The sequence below is a fragment of the Nyctereutes procyonoides genome, unplaced genomic scaffold, assembly GCF_905146905.1.
Source record: "Nyctereutes procyonoides isolate TBG_1078 unplaced genomic scaffold, NYPRO_anot_genome, whole genome shotgun sequence".
NCBI classification, from domain to species: Eukaryota; Metazoa; Chordata; class Mammalia; order Carnivora; family Canidae; genus Nyctereutes; species Nyctereutes procyonoides.
Window position 1 is genome coordinate 7,281,184 of NW_026575041.1, and position 20,559 is coordinate 7,301,742.

The 20,559-nt window shown below is 46.4% G+C and overlaps 1 protein-coding gene across 9 annotated transcripts in view; it reads right to left on the reverse strand.

Moving 5' to 3' along the window:
• Window positions 1-20,559, reverse strand: part of TENM4 (teneurin transmembrane protein 4) — a 733,541-nt gene that overhangs the window by 275,304 nt on the left and 437,678 nt on the right. For 8 of the 9 annotated variants that reach the window (XM_055320381.1, XM_055320385.1, XM_055320378.1 and 5 more), the window contains one exon: window positions 11,829-12,038. The exons of the other annotated variant lie outside the window; for it this stretch is intronic. In XM_055320381.1, the coding sequence (XP_055176356.1) occupies window positions 11,829-12,038 (210 nt within the window). The remainder of the gene's footprint in view (window positions 1-11,828; window positions 12,039-20,559) is intronic. 9 annotated transcript variants of the gene reach the window in all.

The window sequence follows — 20,559 nt, forward strand, 5'->3', positions numbered from 1 at the left end:
TGTCTTGGTTCCCTCCTCTGACATCCTTTGTCTGTTGAATGCTCTTTGAGTCTTTCTCTCCTTTAAATCCAAGTGTCCCTCCTGGCGAGGAGGGGAGCAGCCCATCACTAAATGAAGAGCAGGGTTAGCACAGAGTGGAGGGGCAGAGGCCCCCCATGCTTAGAGGGGCTCAGGCCATTTGCTGAGTGATTCGGTGACCTGAGAAGCCTGTCCATTGTCCAGGCTTTAAAGGGCCACTGCCTCTTACCATTAACCCAACTCAGGACAAAGGCCATCACCAGCTCAGACAAATAAGCTGCTTAGCCAGACCTCATGCATCATCTTGTCACCCACACAGGGGCCCAATGCGGGCATCTTAAAAGAGCTAAGCACTGGAGTGCAACTCAGCGGTTTCCTTTCAGGAGGATTCTGGCCAGGGCTTGGGGACTGCCACCACAGTGTGCACGCAGCCTTCTCTTCAATGTGGGACAGGGGGAGAGATTTCTGATCTGCTGCAGAGGCTCCCTGAGACTTTTGGTGTCCTGTACATTGTCAGGAAAGGGGGATGATGACTGTTGGAGGAGGGAAGGTGGCCTGCAGGGGGTGAGATGAGGTTGGGTGGAGGAGCCAGGCACACCTGGGAAACAAAATGTCACTTAGTATCTGCGTGACCTTGGCCAAGTTATTGTACCTTTCTGAGGCTTGGTTCGGTAACACAATGACCAGAATAAGGGTAACAGTAACAGTAGTGTCCATTTAAAACTTTATAATAGTCACATACTTTGCTGTGTACTCCACATATGAAGTAAGCATTATCATCATCCCTATTTTATACATGAGGTAAAATGGAAACTCAGAAGTCCTCTGCTCAAGGTCTTAGCTACTAGAGGCAGAGCCAAAATTCAAACCTCCACTCTTAACTCTCCTGCTCTAGAACCCACCAGTCATACAGATTCACAGGCAGGAAAAGGTGGAGCACGTAGCACAGCACCCAGCCCCTCTAAGTGCACAATAATAGGATTTGCCCTTCTGTTACACAATCCAAAGGTGTGTGCGGCCCTCCTCAGTTCCTGAGGCCACGCCTGCCACCTTCTCTCCTCTCCCTGAGCTTTGAAGTAAGTGAAGTATAGAGTGGTACACCTGCCCTCAGTGCACACTGCTCACTCCATTCCACCTCAAACCCTGGGGAAATGGAATCTTCTAAAGAGGCTGCGCTACAAGAGGGGGTAGGGGGTAGGGTGGAGATGGGCCCTGCCACACCAGCTCTTTGCTTGAAGAGAGGAAGAGAGCCTTGTCTCCCACCACTGCCCCCTGCAGCAGACCCGGATGTTCCCTCTGTCCCCCCTGCAGCAGACCTGTCCTCCATGCACCTGGCTACACATGGAGGGCACAGATGAGGTATGATCAGAACCCTCTAGGACAGGACCCCACACAGAACACATGCCTGGAAAAGTCTGCTGAATGAATGAATGAATGAATTTGAGGAAATAAATGCTTCCAAATCCCACAATTAGACTGGAAGTATTTAGTTGCACACAAATAACTGATGTGTAAAGTATGACCTTCCGGGCTCCTCATTACACCTTCTCCTTGTCTGCTTGGGCTGTCAAGACCAAGTACCATAGCCTGGATGGCTTAAACAACAATTTATTTCTCATTGTTCGGGAGTCTGGAAAGCCCAAGATCAGGTTCCAATAGGATATGGTTTCTGGTGAGAGCTCTCTTCCTGACTTGCACACGGTCACCTCCTTGCTGTGTCACACGGCAGAGAGCAAGTGAACAATAGTATCCCTTCCCCTTTTGTAAGGATATGGATTTCGTCCACATCATGGCTCCACCCTTATGATCTCAGATGGCCTCACTTCCTTAAAGGATCTACCTCCAATACTGTCACATGGGGGCCAGGGCTTCAAAAGGTGGCTTTTTCAGGGACACAATTCAATCTGTAGCAGACTATAGATCATAAAACCAAAGCTTATTTCTGGGCAGAACCTGGATGTGTAAACTTGTCTGTGCTCCTTGGGAGTTATGGTCTATCTTCAGTTTGCATTAAACCTGAACCTCCTGGGCACCTGGGTGGCTCAGTGGTTGAATGTCTGCCTTTGGTTCAGGTCGTGATCCCAGAGTCCTGGGATCGAGTCCCACATAGGGCTCCCTGCAGGAAGCCTGCTTCTCCCTCTGCCTGTGGGTCTCTCTGTGTCTCTCATGAATAAATAAATAAAATCTTTAAAAAAGAAAAAGAGCCCTGAACCTCCCAGTTTGCATTAAACTTCTGCAGCCCCACAGACCCTGGCACGCTTGCCTCCTTGCCCCCCTAACGACGCCTGCCTCAGGGCAGGTTTGTTTAAGTGTATGGCTGTCTCTCCAACAACCAACAGGTGAGCAGACTGCTTGCTTTTCTCCACGAGCCCCGGCACAATGTAAGTCTTTAATAATAATTTCCTGAATTGAATTGGTTCTGAAGGGTAAACAAGCCTCATTTCTTCCCCTATCAGTCCAAATCAGAAAGACCTTCTACTGTTCTCACTCTAAATTAATGAGGTTTTGTTACATTCAGAAGCCTTTGCTCCCAATAATGCCAGATATTCACCGCAGGCCCTGTATTTAGCACTGGGAACATTCCTTGTCCCTTCAAGAACCCTGGTAGTTTACTGTGGCCACAGCTCCCTGGCGGGAGCACAGAAGCAAACAAAGAGAGGGGAGGGCCCCTGGGAAGAAGGGCTTTGGCTGTGGCTGCCGCTGAGTCAGGCCCCCAGCCTGCCAGCAGTGGGAACATGTTGAGGGGTGCCGTGGCGGGGGAAGGGGACCACGACAGGGCTCTGGGCTTTGGAGGGATCACCCTGGGATGGTGTGAGGATGGAGGAAAGGGAGAGACAGCCGGCAGGGAGGCCCCTGGGGACACTACCGCAGTGGTCCAGGGGAGGAAAGACGGAGTAGGAAGTGTTTCGGCTAAGGAGAGCAGGATTTGCAAAACTAGAAAATAGGCAAGTCTCATCTCAACTTCTGTTTTTGCTCATTTTCCAGATCATAGCAGAGACGTGATCACAACTTAAATTTTGATCAGGTAACCTCCTCACCATCTAAAAACATACCCCATTCTTTGCCAAAGATGATGAGGAGAGACCAGTACATACTGAACACACTCTAGAATCTCAGCGCCCAAGACGTTATCCTATCGCACCTTTGAAACAACTCCCGGATCGCTCTTCTTACCCCCATTTTACAGCTGGGCAGCTGGGCAGCTGGGCCAGAGAAGGGAGCCTGGAGGAGCTGGAGGAGGTCACACAGCCACTAGGGAAGGACACTCACATCAGCCGGATAGTCGGCCCCCGCGCAGCCCCCACTGCGGCTGCTGAAGAGAGGTCTTTAGAAGTGCAAATATATGTATTACTCTTGTTATTCCGTGCAGCAGCTTCCCAGAGTTATTTATAGAAATATGATCCATTGAGGAGAGAAGGAGTGAAGCCTAAATGAATTACCAGTCATTTTCCTCTCCTTTCAACTCTGGTGGGGGGGAAGGCTAGCTGACCAGAAGGAAAAGACATCACAGCGTTTCATCTGGTACCAGATATCAACACTCAGTTCCTGGCACTATGGGAATGGAAGCAATGCAGGGTGCTCCAGCCAGCAAGGCTGGGGCTCTGTTTCCAAGACCCCCTGCTATGTTTGTTTAGCTGCTGCCTTGGGCTCACTCCCCTATCCTAAGTCTCTGGAAATCATGCAGGAGAAAAAGGAGGATTAAAGCTCAGGACACCCAAACAGAGCTGTTAATTGTACCTTCTCCAAGCCCGGGTGGCAATGGAGGAATCCGCCTTCCTTCCAGGGATGACTGGCCAAAATCCTTTGGGTGCCAGGAGGGGAAGAGGAAACTAACATTCATGGGGTACCGTAGTGATCATCACGTTAGAAGTCTTGACCGGATTTTCTCATATACACAGCAGTTTGGTGAAGTACTATTCAAACCAATATCCATTTTACAGAGGAGGAAACAGATCCAGAGAAGTTAAGCAACTTGCTGTGGCCACACAGCACTGTAAGGATCTCCAGGCCTCCATAATCCATCTTTCCCTCTAATGGCTCCACATTGTACTGTTTTGGCTTTAAGTCTGGCTTTGGTTCTTTTAGGCCTTTTAGAGCAAAGTGAATTTTTTTTTAGTTGTTTAATCTCAAACACCTATATAAATAATAGCAGTTCAGAGGGAGAGAGCGGAGGGCAGAAAGGAGAGGAAGGTGGGGGGAGGAAGGAAACCACATGGTTTCCTTGTCCAAACTGGGAGCCATTAACCAGTGATGGGGGATCCAGCTGAGCTCAAAGCACCCAGCTCAGAGCTGATGACAGGGGCAGAGGGCAGGGGGCTCCGAGGGGAGGGTGGGAACAGATCGCTCAGAGAAGACCACACTTAGGAAAGGCAAGAAGGGTAGATTCTGAGAGCAGCAAGAGACGTTTATTCCCAAAGTGAGCAGGCTACAGGGGGGAGCATTGAAAGCCCAGAGTACTGGGAAAAGCCATGGAGTCGGGTATCCTACGGACGCAATTTTGGTGGCATCCAGTACCAATGGACATTAAAACACTCTGAGTCACATGCAGGATAACTGCTTTCAGGGTTTTAGATGATGTCGAGGAGGAAGTCTCAGTTTAGTATTGCTGTGTTTTTGACATTTGCCAAGGTCCCTGTGTAACAAAGAGAAGCCAACTTCTGCTGTGTCCTCAAGCAGGCATTCTTTTGACAGGTTGTGATAACTGCTTCCACTGTATCTATTTCTACGGCTACCCTCTATTTATGGCAAGTGAATTGCAGCAGAAATACACAATTTTCTTTTAAAATAAGTAAATTTGGGGCACCTGGGTGGCTTAGTTGGTTAAGTGTCTGCCTTCAGGTCAGGTCATGATCCCAGGGTCCTGGGATCCAGCCCCCAGTCTCAGGCTCCCTGCTCAGCCAGGGGTCTGCTTCTGCCCCTCCCCGCCGTTCATCTCTCTTTTACATAAATTAATAAAATCTTAAAAAAAGATAAATTCACTTAGGTAAAAAAAAAAAAAGTTTGTAAAAGGAGGCAGGGTAGGAAAGAGTAGTGCAGGCAGGCACACTAGTGACGGTGACAAACTGCGCCAGTGAGGCCTGGCAATGCTGATATAATCTAGTTCTCCCGCTGCCCACAGGGACCACAGGAGAGGTTCTCGTGGGGTCACACTGCGGGTCGGAGGAAGAGCTGGGCTCGGGAGCCAGGTCTACTGCTCGGGGATGTGAGTCTCCTCACAAGCAGCTTTCTATGTTGAAGGGTCAGGGTGAGGCCTCTCCAGGTGAGGTTGATAACTGGGAGACGGAGCTTCTGTGGATGGCAGTGGCCTCACAGGTCGGACTGGCCACTGTGAGCAAAGCCAAACCTGCTTGAAAGCCATGCACCAAGTGGGCAGCTCTGTGCCAAGCTGCTTGCCTCTGAGCATGTTTCCTCCAGTGTATGATGGTGCTCCCATGACTCCACATGGAGCCAATCTCACAGCGCTGTGCTGTGGATCCAATGAGGTGACAGATGTGAACGCCCTCTAGGAATGTGAGGGCTTCGCGAGTGTTAGTTGTATTAATCTCACAAACTCTCCATGGCCTCCTTCCTGGCGCCTCTTCAACAGTCTGGGACCTGAAGTGTCAGGAGATGCTCTGAGATGTGGTCTGGTGTCCACAGGGCCTCATGGAGCCAGCCACTAACATTTCAGTGGGGACACAAACCAGGCTTAGTTTCCAGATGGAGAAAGCCCAGACACATGGCTAACGTGCCTTCCTCGGGGGGTGGTCTAGGAATTCCTAGATCTAATCAAGCCGTACACCCAAAAATGTTATTTTTGTACCTTTTAATGCAATGGTATTTGGGGAAATTAGTGGAAAAGGAGCTGCAGAGAGTCTACAATTGTGTCACGTGAGTGACTAATTAAAGGGCTCTCCTTCTCCCAGGACATTTGGTTACATTAATTCAAAATGTGACCTGTTTATTTTGCAAGGTCAGGAAGAAGCCTTACCTCCTAGAAAGCCAACGTGGCAATTAAATTAGAGTCACCAGAGTTTGCCTGGGGTAATGTATGAAAAAGGGCTTTGTAAACTGTAGGGAAACAGAAGTCACCTCTGTGTGGTTGTCTCCACTGCCCCCAATTAGAGGGGCACAATGGCCTGCCCCTAGAGGGAAGCCACAGGTGAGGGCTTGTTTAGTTGAGGGAGGTACAGGGTAGGGTGGAAAGGGCACAAAGTCTCGGGCCAGTTCTGGATTCTGGAAAATTGAACACCTGGCCTTACCTCCTGAATTCCTCTGCAGGGAGACAGCCAGCCTGCTGGCCCGACCTGGGCTCTGAGTTCCCACATCTACAGCAGTGGGGGCTTGGCCTTTCTAAATAGCTGTCATGGAGAAACAGCAAGCTCTTAGAGAGCTTCCTAGCCAGTGACTTGCACCTGTAGCATCCCTTCTAGGTATCAAGCTATCTAGTTATCTCTATAACCACGGGCAAGTTACCAAACCTTTGAATCCTGGTACCCTCATTTAAAAAAAGGCACAATTCAGGTTCATCATCCATTAGCCACCATTCTGAAACCCCCCAAACTCTGAGACCAAAAGTTCTATCAAAATTCTTTTCATGGCAAAACTTGAACTTAAATGAAGCTCAGTCTTTTTTTTTTTAATCCCATGAGTATGACTATTCATGTTTCATCACAGATATATTGATGTGTTTGATTACCATGGACTACCTGAGCACTCTGGGAATGTTAAGAAAAACACATCTGATGAACTGTATTTTCTTTCATAAGCTGAAAATTTCTGGATTCTGAAATGTATCTGGCTCCAAGGGGTTCATTTAAGAGATTTTGATCCCATTGGTTTAATAACAGTTTTATGGGGTCTTTCTGTTTAGGAGGCCCCTTCCCCCTCATCTGTCTGGATAACATCCACAGATATTTCAAATGGCACCATGAATAAATGAATAAAGGAACCTATCAGTTTGTCTTGCTACTAGGAGTTAGGTAACTTAACTTCTCTACATAGCTGATGTAAGAATCTATTTACCAGCAAGAGTATTTTAATCCAAGGGAGAGGAGAGGGGAACAGAATTGCATGAAACTTCTCATACCCCAATGTCCTTTATCTTTGGGACTGGGGAAACATCCAGACCTAATTACCAAGAGTTGACACAGAACAACTAAAATAGGTTCCATGAAATTCACAGTGAAAGGAGACAAAACCTCAGTGGACACTTCTCAACAGTAGGAAACAGGCACAATTTTGCCTTCTGATTTCACAAAACGACTTAAAAGGACCCGGGCAGACTCTCTCAAGGGAATCTGGATAGGTCTTAAATTAAGTTGAATTTTTTTGTTTTGTTTTGTTTCATTTTAAGAAAACACTTTTGGAAGGAGCTGGCATACGTAGCAGTGTTTCCCATTTAGAAAGAAAAATAAACACTCCTCCACTGGATTGGAAGTCAAAACAAAATAATTCCAGCTGCTTAAGGCCCGAGAAAGTCAATGAAACTGCCAAACAGCAGTGATGTTGACCAGTGTGACCAGCTTGAGAAATCTGTAAAGTGAAGTGGGAAGGGCCCAGTGCAGGATGTGGGGATGGACAAGAAGAGAAAAGAAGCCATGGATGACCCAGCATCCAGGGCTTGCCTTTCATGAAGCAGCACCAAAATTTACTGCCTCAGTCATTTGTACCTACTCATCTTTGAAACTTCCACAGTTCTCACAAAAACACAGGTGAAAAATTCTACTCTATGGTATCAGACAGTCCTGAGGTTCAAATCTGATTCTATCAGTTAGAAGCTGTAGTGACTTAGGGGAAGTTACTTAACCTCTCTGGCCCTGTACTGCCTCAATGAGATTTAGAAATGTCTATGTCACAGGTGGATATGAAGATTCAATCATATTCCAAAATTCAATGGGATTAAACACCCATCACATAAGAGGTACTTCATCAAGTTTTGTGATATGAGTAATAGGAATCTAACAACTTGTAATTCTTTTAAAAAAAATTCTTTTAAGGGGCGCCTGGGTGGCTCAGTGGTTGAGCATCTGCCTTCAGCCCAGGGCGTGATCCCGGGGTCCTGGGATCGAGTCCCACATCGGGCTCCCCGCAGGGAGCCTGCTTCTCCCTCTGCCTGTGTCTCTGCCTCTCTCTGCATCTCTCATGAATAAATAAAATCTTTAAAAAAATTCTTTTAAAAATCTTAAAGATATTTTTCTTTGGTGGAATTCTTCTTCTCCAATCTCCTGCTAAGGAGGAGACATAGAAATAATAGGACCTGGTATTGGAAACAAAACCAAACAAATGGGGTGGAGGGCGGGGGTGAGGGTGGAAGAAGACAGGAGCCTGTAGAGTCAAGCAGGCTTGGGTCTGAATCTTTAACATGCCCCTGAGAAGCAGTGGAGCTATGGGCAAGTCACTGGCCCTTCATGGGCCTCGTTTTCCTGGCAGAGAAATAGAAAAAAATGGAAGCTCAAATAAGTTAATGCATGTACAGAGAGACTTCCACACGGAGCATGCTCATTACACGTAAATCCCCCCCCCACCTCTTCCTCACCTAGGCTTTGAGAAACTGACAGCTTTCTCCGACTATTTATTCCCTGACCCTCTTAAATATTATCAAGTTTTTAAAAGTCCCTTGACTTCAGAATCTAGGTTATGACAATTGACAGAACGCTTAATATTTATTCTAAAAAGTTTCTCTGGGGTAGGGACAAATGCCTACTTAATCCTCGCCACTTCCTTTAGCTTTTCAGCTGTGACTAGCTGATATTTTAGTGAAATCTTTTTATACATATATCAGTGTTTTCTAGATGGTTATCCTTGGGGGCAGGTTAGGACTTTGATGACAGAAAGAGCTCCTTCCCCTGTGTTCTTTCCCGCAGGGACAATGAGCTGTTCTGTAATGCCTCCTGCGTCTCCTTGCACTTTACACGGGGATTCTGGCCAGGCGGCTCTGAGGCCTTGTGGCCCTGGGATGGCAGCCCAGCGCTGGAGTTGACACAGCTGTAGGCAGAGGGCCTCTGGGGAGCCGCTGGAGAGAGCAGTCGAGCTCCTGGGGAGGCTGGTTTCCAGAGGGTCAGCCCCCTCCACCACCTTGCGGGACGCTGAGTCAGCTCCCACCAAAGGAAACCACTTCAGTTTCACCCACCAGGAGCCCAAGGGGCTGCCTTTGTCATTTAAAGTACATTCTGAATTAAGTCTCTGGGGAAGCCTGCCTCAGAAGGAGCTGGAGCAATTCATCTATTTAGGGTGGTCTCTGGGAGGGAATGGGGCTGTGGTGATAGGGAAGGGAAATAGGGACATCTGTGACTTTTACCTTTCTTAAACTCCATAGTAACCTTTGGAAGGGTTTCCCCATTTCACAGAGCAACTGATGGTCTGAGAGGTTAGGTACTTGCCCGAGGGTCACGTATTCAGGACCCAATTTCAGAAGGTCGGGCCCCATGGTCCTTGCTCTCTTGGCTGCACTTTGGTCCTTTGGCAGTTTGTACTGCTCACTCGTTCACTTATTCTCTTATTAAATTGGTACTACACAAAGAGTGCCTCTAAGGCCATGCACCAAACTGTTAAAAGTGGTTATCTCTGGGAGGAGCGATTACAAGAGAACTTTGCTTTTTACCATTCTGTATTGTCTGAATGTTAACAAGCATTGTCACTTTTATGATTGACAAAAAGAGTAAAGATAACCTCATTAAAATAACTTAACATTGCTTTCATGAAAATAAATCAAAACCTTAAAAACATATATCAGGTCCACTCTGCAGCAGAGTCCACTCATCTCCACTCACTGGTACTGGGTTCACGCCAGGATCATCAGGTCTTTTTGCTAGTAGAAGACCACTCAGTTTGGGACTCCAGGGGACAGGAAGGTAGCGGGCAGGGTCCAGCTGTGGAGTGAGACTCACCAGTTCTCTCTCATGACCTGCCAGCCCCAGAGCAGCAGATCACTAAAACCTGGACTCTCCCTTTGGGCATGGGACACATTTATAAGCAACCTTTAGAGTGACAGTTTCAGAGCAAGCCCCAGGGAGGGAATGAGAAGTGTCTCTAGGTCCCCTGGGGAGAGGACCAGCACACGGGAGCATGACTGAGCAGACAGCTTGTAGGCCAAAGTACCCCCATCTTCCCTGCACATCAATAATGCACCAATGCTATCAATTTGCTGCATAACTTACAACAAAGTGATTGCTCTCATTCAGTCATTTAGCAAAGGGAGAGATTAGGGACTTTAATCTCCTATCTTGTCTTTTACCTTAGAAGGCTCATTTACCCAGAAATGAGCAAAGAATTATCATCATGCATGTGTGTGTGTATGTGTATACATACACATTTTTTCCCCTAAGTAAACTCAAGAAGGCTACTGTCTAACACACCCCTGACAGCACCACATGGCACTCATTCATTCAGAGTACCTTAGAGATTGCCCTGTCACTGGTTCAAATGGGAAACCGATACCTAGAGAGGGACAGTCATTTGCCAAGAACGAATAGCCAGTGACCCACAGAGCATACAGGTTTCCTCCCTCCTAGTCCAGGGTTCCTGATTCTGTACATAGTTTAAAACATCAGCAGCTAAAACATACGGAGAAGCAGTGACACCAAACCACTAAAAGGACAATTCCACCCTCAGGGAGCACAAAGGTAGTAGGCCCTGGAGGACAGTTTGACTTTTGGTCACAGAGAACGTACGGCCTAAGATCCTGGCGGAAGAGAATCATCAAGTCCAAAGACATCTTTGTCTGATTTCAAAGAGGCTGTACATCATCCCCTCTCTTGGAGGCTTCTGGTCATCCTTGCAAAGACGTAGATTAAGCCTCTGTTGGACACAGAGAGGGCGAGGACCTTGACCCAGGTCACACAGCACCTGACCAGGCACTAAAACCTGGATCTGCTGGTCCTAGGTCAGCCCAGGGCTCTTCCACCATACCCTGCCATGCCTCTTTGCCTTAGGAGAGTCAGGGCACGGCCTGGAATAGTGTTTCCTATGAGCAGATCCATGCTTACGTCACTGGCTCTCTCTGCAACCAGCATTTGGCCCTGCAGCTGCTTGGAACTTCGGGGCCCTCTGTCTCCTGGCAGTGTGAAAGTCAAGAACTTTCAGAGCCAGCGCTGGCCTCCAGGTAGTATCCTTTCTGTGTGCTTTCAATTTTTTTTTAATTTTTATTTATTTATGATAGTCACACACACACAGAGAGAGAGAGAGGCAGAGACACAGGCAGAGGGAGAAGCAGGCTCCCTGCACCGGGAGCCCGACGTGGGACTCGATCCCGGGTCTCCAGGATCGCGCCCTGGACCAAAGGCAGGCGCCAAACTGCTGCGCCACCCAGGGATCCCTTCTGTGTGCTTTCTCACGGTTAATGGGGGCACTAGAGCACCGGTTTCACAGGCTGGGTGGGGAGGAGGATTCCCCCCCCCCCCCAAGCAACAAGTGCTAGGGGCTGGCACGTCCTGACACACAGGAGGCAGCCAGCCCATCAGTGCTAGTTTTGCTTTAACCTTTCTTGTCCTTCTCGGTTGGGATCTGTGTCTTTGCCTGCCTCGGTCTCCACCTGACGCTTCTGTCTCGTGCCTGTGCATCTCTGTCCCTGCAGCTCTGTCTCCCCCCGACGTCTGTCATGGGAGCGGGACAGCAGCCCCCTGAACCCCCAGCACCGCAGCGGCGCAGGAGCGGGGCTGCCTGAGTCTCCGAGCGGCACCGGGCACCCCCCCCCGAGCCCCCCCATGCACCAGGCCCTCCGCCCCTGCAAGCGGCCCAAGCAGACAGATTAATCAGCATCGCCCATGAAAGGAACACGCGCGCGCACACACACACGCACACGCACAAGTTAGGAAGAGAGAGGGACTTACCGTTCGCCGCGACCCCCAGGCTGGCGGAGCCACTTTTAACTAAGAATGAATTAGGGACAAACTCTTCCTCAGAGTCTGAGTCCGGGGTTGGCTGGGCCACACCGCTGCCTAGCAACCGCCTCTGGCTCTCATTGGCCGGAGGGGAGGGGGGCGGGGAGGGGGACTGCTCTATAGGGGTTGATGAAGCGGATGAACAATGCAAGGGAGCACCTGCGAACCACAAAGACAAACACAGACAGAAAAAAAATAATGAAAATCGGTTTTGCGCACACGGGGACGGGGGAGGGAACAAATTAAAACACGCATCAACGGGGGAGGGGCTCCCAACACGGGGCGATCTACTGCACACGTGGTCCGGGGGCGGGGCTGGTGGCCTCCGCAAAGGTAGTTGGTGCAAACTTTTTTCTGCAGAGCGGGGGGCCTCGGTGCAGAAGTCTGCATGCGCGGCTTGCAAAGAGGGCACCCCTCGGAAACGCACGGGAGGCCCGCCCTGCTTTGCCTGTTCTCTGAGAGAGGCCTGGAGACCTGGGGTCTGCTTCTGCGGGGCCATGCTATCAATCAAACAGCTGCCCGGCTCTGCACCTCGGTGGCCGCACTGGTAAAACGAACAGCCGCCCTGGGTGATGGCTGAATGCCTGCAAGCTGGCCATTCTGTGATGTCACTGAAGTGAAATGATGTTCTTATGAGTGAGATTTTTAATCGGATATGCCTGGAAAGGGCTCTGGGACTCATAAAAGAAGGAGCCGGAGAGAAGGATCCAGGGCCCCCTTCCATCACTAGCATTCTAGGATTTTAACACACTCTCAGAATCTAACATTTTAAGATTCTTAAATCCTGCCACTCTCTGCAAACTCCCTGGGAGCAAGAGCATTGGCAGTCTTTTCCACCTTTGTATCCTGAGTCTAGCATAGTGCCCGGCATGCAGTAGGCACTAACAAAAATATTTGCTGAATAGGTGAGTGGTAGGTGTCTCATACATTAGGGTCCTCAAGTTCTAATAGGTGCAGATAAAATAATTTTATAATTTTAGGACATTAGTATACTGTCAGTTCCAAGATACAGAAAGTCAGTATGTTTTGACCTCAGGTTTCTAGCATGCCAGGGTTCTGATTCTAAAACCCCAGTTTTGTGAGCACACTCCCAGCTCTTCAGAAGGAGAAGGTGAGGGCCTGGTACAGGATCTTTGAGATCAGATCATTTGCAGTATGACCTGTGGCTGGCCTTTAGACATGTGCAGTACATCGTCCACAAGAGAGGGAACATAAGCACAAACATATAAAAGTATACAGTACAAGACAATGCATCCACTTAACAGCAAGGGCTGCTTCTTTTCTTCCACCTTTACTGATAGAAGGCTGAAAAAATAATCAGATTTACCCAGCTTTTCAAAGAGACTGAACTGTAGGAAACATAATGCAGCCCAGGTAGGTCATTATAAAATTCGGCAGAGCTGTAAGGGAGAGGTGGCATAGAGCCGATATTTGGGGGCGGGGGTAGGTTTTTGTGGTCTATCTACCAAGAGTAGCTCTCTCAGTTCATAGCCACCAAATCCTGAAGGATTCTGCAGGTTTTGTGATTCTTATGTCAACTCCTGAGCCTAACCACATGTGATGACATTTTATAGAGAAGCTGTCTATGCCATCTGATTCATAGTAGAAATTTAGTAAGAGCAGTTGAGATAGCAGGTACAACCTCTGCATTGCTCTGGGTTCTGCTTTCTTTACCTAAAAATCTGGGTTAGGATTCTCTTCAAAATCATCTAAACCAAGGGTTCCCAATTCACCTTGTGAGAGCCTTCCCCAACACCACTTATTACACAGCATTTCTGTGCAGGTGCTCAGTCCTTTCTCTGAACTAGCTTTGACTTTAGTTCTGCTATCACATTTCCCATAGTGTCTTTGCAGTTATCTGAAATTGTCTCTCACATAAAAATATATGCCATATTCTTGGGGTGGAGTACATTCTTGGAGTGGGTTTTGGAGTTCAACAGAATTGGGGTTTGCATCATGACTGAGTCTCCTATTAGTTGCATGATCTTGGGAAAATGACTTCCAGCTCCTTGTAAGTTGGGCACACCTCCCCTTTCACACAATTGAGAGGACTAAGGATACCATATCTGAGCACACAGTATGCATGAGCAAGTAGGGTCAACACTCAACAAATGTTCATTAAATTGAATGAAACCACCTCCCCCTACCCCCGAAGAACCTTATTCATGATTCTGCTTCCCTTGCAGTCTCCGTTTTGGAAAGATTTTGTCGACCAGGCTGCATTTATTAAGCAAATATACATTCATTTCCTCCTCTTTTATTAGTCAAAGACATCTTATAATCTCCAATCAGAGCTTCTGATGAGCTTGAGATAACCAGTACCATACCATGCTGAGTTGTTAGAATTTCAGACAAAAGTTAAGAAACATGATATGTTGTTCTAGGGTGCTAGTTACAGCCTCTTCCTGAGTAAATCTGTCAAGCTTTATGAAATAAATAGTTCCAGAACTAAGTAAATTGTTCTATCACAAATTTCAGACCCGAGGCTGGGAACAGCACAGTGCCCTGGCCTCATGCCTGTTTCTGCTGCCTTCATCCAATCTCCAGGCAGGCCTCCACTCACTTCAGGTCTTAGGGTTGCTCTGAATGTTTATAGCCTAACATTCCAAGCACCTAACAAAGTGCCAGGCCCTTAGTAGGTGCACAACTACCTCATGATGTTTCTGTGAAGTACAGATAGTGTTGGAAACATGTTAATTCCCTTCCTCCTATTCATCAGCTGCTTTTAATTTATGTGGTCCCCAAGTAAGGTACACAGAACCATCCCCAAGAAAATGTTAGAAATATTTATTTTCTATTCCCACTCTTGGCTAATATCTGTTTTGTATACATTTTGTAACGTATATATTAGTGCTTGAAACACATGTAATAAAATGCATTGCTGTATAAATTTGGCACCTACAGAAGCGAGGCAATGTGGTAGTAAGAATATGGACTCTGTGGAGCCAGATCCTACATTTGAATTCTAGTTATATTACTTGCTAGCTTAGTAGTAGTGACCGCAGGCAAGTTACTTTATCCTCTGTGCCTCAATTTTCTCATCTATATAATGGAAATTAAAGGATAAAATAAAAAAGAATGCCTACTTCCCAGGGTAGCTTTGAGCATTAAAAGAATTAAAACAAGTAATATGTTAACAATAGTGTGGCAGCCAGTAAACACCTAACAAACATTAGATGTGCTATGCACAAATATGTATGTATAGAGTGAGGGGCAGTAACTTAATTTTCCCTCTTCTTTTTTATAAGAGCTGTGCATGCCTGCCAAAGTATAGCCAACACTGCTTCATTCCACAAACACTACCTTAATACCCACTGACTAGCAGAAGACAGTCCCATGTGTGGATGGGACATACATTTCTTCTGGAGGAAAGGAGAAAGGCTTTCTGGAGCCACAGAGAATTCCAGTGGGAAGAGATGGAGGGATAGGGGCATGAGTACCCATGGCAGAGAGAAGAATACCGTGGCCTAGGGCCCTTGGCCTTCACCTGATCTCCAGCAAACTGCCCCCCCCTTTTGCCTCCTAAGTCTCCTGTGCTACCGCTCACTTCCCACCAAGCCTGCTGAGACTTGTGGAGACACACTGGCCTGCTCTCATTTCCACGAACGCAGGGCTCTACATTTGCCCGTGTGCCAAGTTAAACAACTTTAGGGCACCATTTACAGTGCATCTATTTGAATGGCACGCCCTGGACCACAACTACAAAGTTTCTGCCCGAGTTCCTGCCCATACTGTTTTTCTCCCTGAGCACATCCTTTACTCTCCTCTCTTCCCTATCAATACCACCCCATGTGTCTCACTAGCTCCCACTTATCCTTAGAACCCAACCTCTGTCACCTCCCCTGGGAAGGCTCTCCTGATGCCACAAGCCTTGGTTTGGGACCCCCGCTGTGTGCCCACACAGCAACCTGTACTTTCCCTGTAGCAAAATTTCCTGTGCTGCGGTGTTTACCTTCTGTGACTGCCCACTAGCCTGCCTGGCTTGCCCATTACCATGTTCCTCAGTGCCTAGCACAGTGTCTGGTGCATAGAAAACACTGGTAACAACTTGTTACATGAAGAGGCGATGGACAGAAGGGAAGTACCTTGATCGTGGCACAAAGGGTCTATATAAAGAGAACAGTGAGAAAGAAGTCTCTGAACAGTAAGTTCAGGTCTTGAACACAAAGACAAGGAGGTCAGACCTTTACTGGGAGTCGTGGAAATTTTTAAAGCAGGAAGATGATAAGACCAGGGCTGTGCTTTAGAAGGATCTCCTCTTTAAACTTAAGGCATCTGCTCTGCCACTTATATCTCCTTTCCAGATGCTCAGCTCAGCCAGGATGTTGGAAATCCACATGACTCTGCCTTTGCTGGGGTGCGGGGGGCGGAGGGGAGATCCATGTTTTTGAAGGCAAATAAGGATGTCTGGTACCAAGGAACTATAGGATTGGGGTTTAGGGTTGCCCTCTCATGCATCCTGGTCATCAGCTGAAGGGAATTTGATATTGTAGAATTTTCCACAGTGTCCATGGCAAAATGAGATGGGATGATTGACAAAAAGCTCTCTAAATCTGATTCCAGCAATGATGGGGGCCAGTGAAGGGTGGAGGAAAGCCATCCATGTTTCCTGAGAGAAGGTCTCTGAGAGCCTACTTCTAGCTCTTACTGGATAAGGATGGAGAAAGAAATCCTCAGAGGGAGAGAGTGAAGACACCCATATGGTTGGGGTGGGGATGGGGTGTGGCCAGGAACAAACACTTGCAGAGCTCCTTCTGGAATTCAGGAAATGTGCCAGGTCCTTTACAACAAACCTATCAGTAGGACAATCATCCCCATTTTCAAGGCTTAGAGAAGTGAAGTAATTTGTCTGTGGTCATAGAAACTGGGTAAGAACCCATAACGTCAATGCTGTTTCCACTGAGTGGCATGAATGAAATTTATCAGGCCTAGTTTGGTGGGGGAGGGGACATGGACGCCTCTGTCCATCAAGTGAAACACATCTAAAGTGAAAGGACCATAGGCTTCCTGTCGTGAAAGCCAGGGATCAGAGTCCAGTTTCCCATGGGTTATGTGACCTTAGGTAAGTCATGTTAACTCTCTGTTTTCTCCTTTGAAGACTGGAGTGCTAATATCTACTGCAAAGGGCTGCTGAGGGGATTGATGCTATGATACTTGTAAGGAACCCAGCAGTCTCATGGAAAGGGCTCAGCCAACACCAATTTCCTCTGTCATCCTGCCAGCTGTGGTCTTTCATAGTAAGAAGAGGGTGGTTTTTGGAAAATAAATGATGACAGCCTGCCAATGACACCTTTATCAATGTGGATTTCTTGTCGATGTCATAAAAAGAAGATGGTGTTAAGGAGGTAGTAGTGCTATATGAAACGAACACATGACTAGGGAATCCTGAGATCTGCAGAAAGAACAATTTCAGTTACTCACATCTTTGTGTGAATTGATGGTAGCCTGCCTTAGCATTTGAAGTGTAACCTATAACTAGGAAAAGACAGTTTTCAAGGAAGAGCCTTCTAGCATTGTGGATTCCAAGTGTGTCATTGGAGAATGCCATGAGCCTGAGGTGTGAAGGGCCAGCTGATGGACAAATTTATTATTCCATCAAGGAAAGAAAGACCATGAACAAATTGGACATTTTTTTTACACTTTTCTTATCAGTCTTGAGGAATCCATCAGAATCTTTTTAATCTATGCTAAACTGCATGTAGGGTAGGATAGGGAAAATCACAGCCTAGTGTAGGGAAGTGTGAATCCCATCCGAAAAGCCAGAGCACTGGCTGTGTGCTGTGGGGAGGGCATTATCTCCCCAGGCACTTCCCTGGATGATTGAAAGACTTTAAACTGGCAGCCCTGCATTTTATAAGCCTGCACGTAAAACACTTAGCATAGTGCCCAGTATACAACAATTAATAAATGACATCTAGACAAAAGCAAAACAAACCCTTAGACCTACACAGGTACCTCATCTCATGGAATGCTGAGCTGATGGATTTGTCCCACCGGTGAGGCCTCCTTTCTAGAAATACTCTAGTCCCTCCACTTAAAACCAAATGCATTTCTTCTCTTCTCATGCGCTAGCCTCATGCTAGGGCAGCCAGTTGCCTCACTGAATAAATAAAATCCTTCTAAGCTCTGAGCAGAGGATGGAAAACTGGGATCTCCTTCTGACAGAAGGTTTGAGGCTGCTGGAGGACCAGAAACTTCACTGCAGGGCTGCATGTCCTGTTTTTGACTTTAGTGAGTGACATTCCCATCTACTGCTTAAACAGCCTTGCTTGCACAACGGGACGGCAAGCCTCTCACCTCTGTGTCCTGGCCTAGAGCAGAGTCTCAGCTCAGAAGAGGTTTGCATAACTGGTTCCCACAGTTATTTGAAATGGATCGAAGCTCACTGCTCCAAAGGATGTCAAAGTGCTAGAAATCTGAATGAAGCTAGGGGACTAGAGAGACCATACATTGTTTGTCAGTGACAGTCCTGATTTGCAGCTGTTATCCTGCATTAATTAACAATAGTGTCCCACCTTTTCACTAACATGTACTGATTTGGTTAGTTAATTAGATGGCTGCCCTGTTTCAGGGCAGTATAGATTCAGCTCCACATCAGAGACTGCAGTCTGCTGCATAGACTAAAGGATGAGAGATATCTGGGTGTAGATCAATAATGTGCTGGACCCTGGCCAAGTCCTCTGACAGCTCTGGCCCTCATCTTCCTCATCAGGGAGTCAGACTAAAACACTCTTTTGTTCTTTTGTAGGAGTAATAGTAGTGCACATCTCGGGAGTTATTCTGTGTAGAGACCATAAAAAGAGTGAAGGATGAAAATGGTCTCAGTTACAATGGCAAGTCAACTCATTAAATGGTTAAACCGAAAATTTATATGAACGTATTGGAAAAAGGATTGCCTGAAAAAGAAATCTTTAACAAGGATTATCAATGATATGGGTAGTTTTTCATTTTTAAAATATGATTTTATATCTTCAATTCTTGTACAACGAGCACATACAGTTCTTATAATACTTCAAAAATGATTTTTAAGACTTCAGAAGAAAAGGAAACAAACGTGAAAATACCAGGCACCTAGCGGGTGCTAAGATGGATGTGTTTTAAATACAAACAAGATTGTTTGTCCTGATGTTGGTAGCATCATTTGATATAAACTGATTTTTAAAATGTGAAAACCTTTTAACTGAGCAATTATACTTCTAGCAATTTACCCATGAACATAATCATGACGTTTCAAAAGAATTGCTTATAAGAATATTCATCACAAAAAAATAAAAAAAAATTTTAAAAAAGAATTATTCATCACATCATTTGTAAGAGTAAAAAGTAAAATTTTAAAAAAATGTTAAAAAGGAAAAACATCTTTAATGTTAAAAGTGCCTAATTATGTAAAGTAAGGCATAGCAGTACAATGTCAATATGCAGACATTATGTCACATTTGTAAAGAATGTTTAGGGACATGTGAAGTAGGATATAAAAAACTATGCTGCGGGGCACCTAGGTGACTCAGACAGTTAAGCATCTGCCTCTGGCTCAGGTTAGGATCCCAGAGCCCAGGGATCTAGCCCTGCATTGGGCTCCCTCCTCAGTGGGGAGTCTGCTTCTCCCTCTCCCTCTGCCCCCTGCTAATGCTCTCTCTCTCACTCTCTATTTCAGATAAATAAAAATCTAAAAAAAAAAAAAACTACAATGCAAAACTGTATAAAAAGTAATTCTGGCATTTGCTTAAATATGTGTGTATGTGCAATTTGTACAAAAATGTTGACACTTATTACCTTAAGGCAGTAGAATTATGAATGCATTTTGGTTTTTTCTTTATATTTTTCTACGCTTTCTAATTCTTTCGAGGAGCAAATGTAATAATGAGATTTAAAAAATAAAAGTTGCTTTAAGAAGGAGAAAACACACATGCAGGAATGTAGGCAGCAAAGACAATGGCTTCTGCTTTGGGTCCCTAGTGGGATGAGTGTAGCAGAGCTGCAGCCTGCTGGGCTCAGACTTGCTTTCTTTTCCAGCCTGTTAGATCTAGTGGGTCTTACTCCCCCGACTGGGCAGCTCCCACTAAGTCAACTCTCCACTCTTCTCCCCAACGGTGGTTATTTTCAGAAGCAGGTCTGGGGCCATCTGTCTCTGTGACTTATGCTGGGAAAATGGTCTCTGGAAAACAGGACGCAGTAAATTTCTCAGGCTCAGCTCATTTGATCTCCATCCCTCCTCCTTATAGGTTTCTCAGGGCCATTTTTGGGGTGTGTGTGTGTGTGTGTGTGTATGTGTGTGTTTTAAAGCATTCACCAGGAAAGGAACTTTGCTTTCACCTGTTTGCCTGGGGAGGACCAGTTCCTGGAGCACCTCCACCTCAATCCTGAGAAGGGAGTATTGAGGTCTCCCCACTGTTCACTCAGGGGTGGCCGGCCAGCTAGTCTGGTTTGATACGGGTGTATTAAATTAGGACATTCATTGGTTTTCGGATAATAACAACTTTATTGAGATATAATTCATATACTATACAAGTCACCTCTTTAAAATATACCATTCCATGATTTTTAGTATATTCACAAAGTAGTACAGCCATCACCATAGTCAATTTTATTTATTTTTATTAATTTTTTTACCATAGTCAATTTTAGAATATTTTTGTATCACATGCCCTCCTCCTGCCCCCCAAAACCCTACACTCATTTC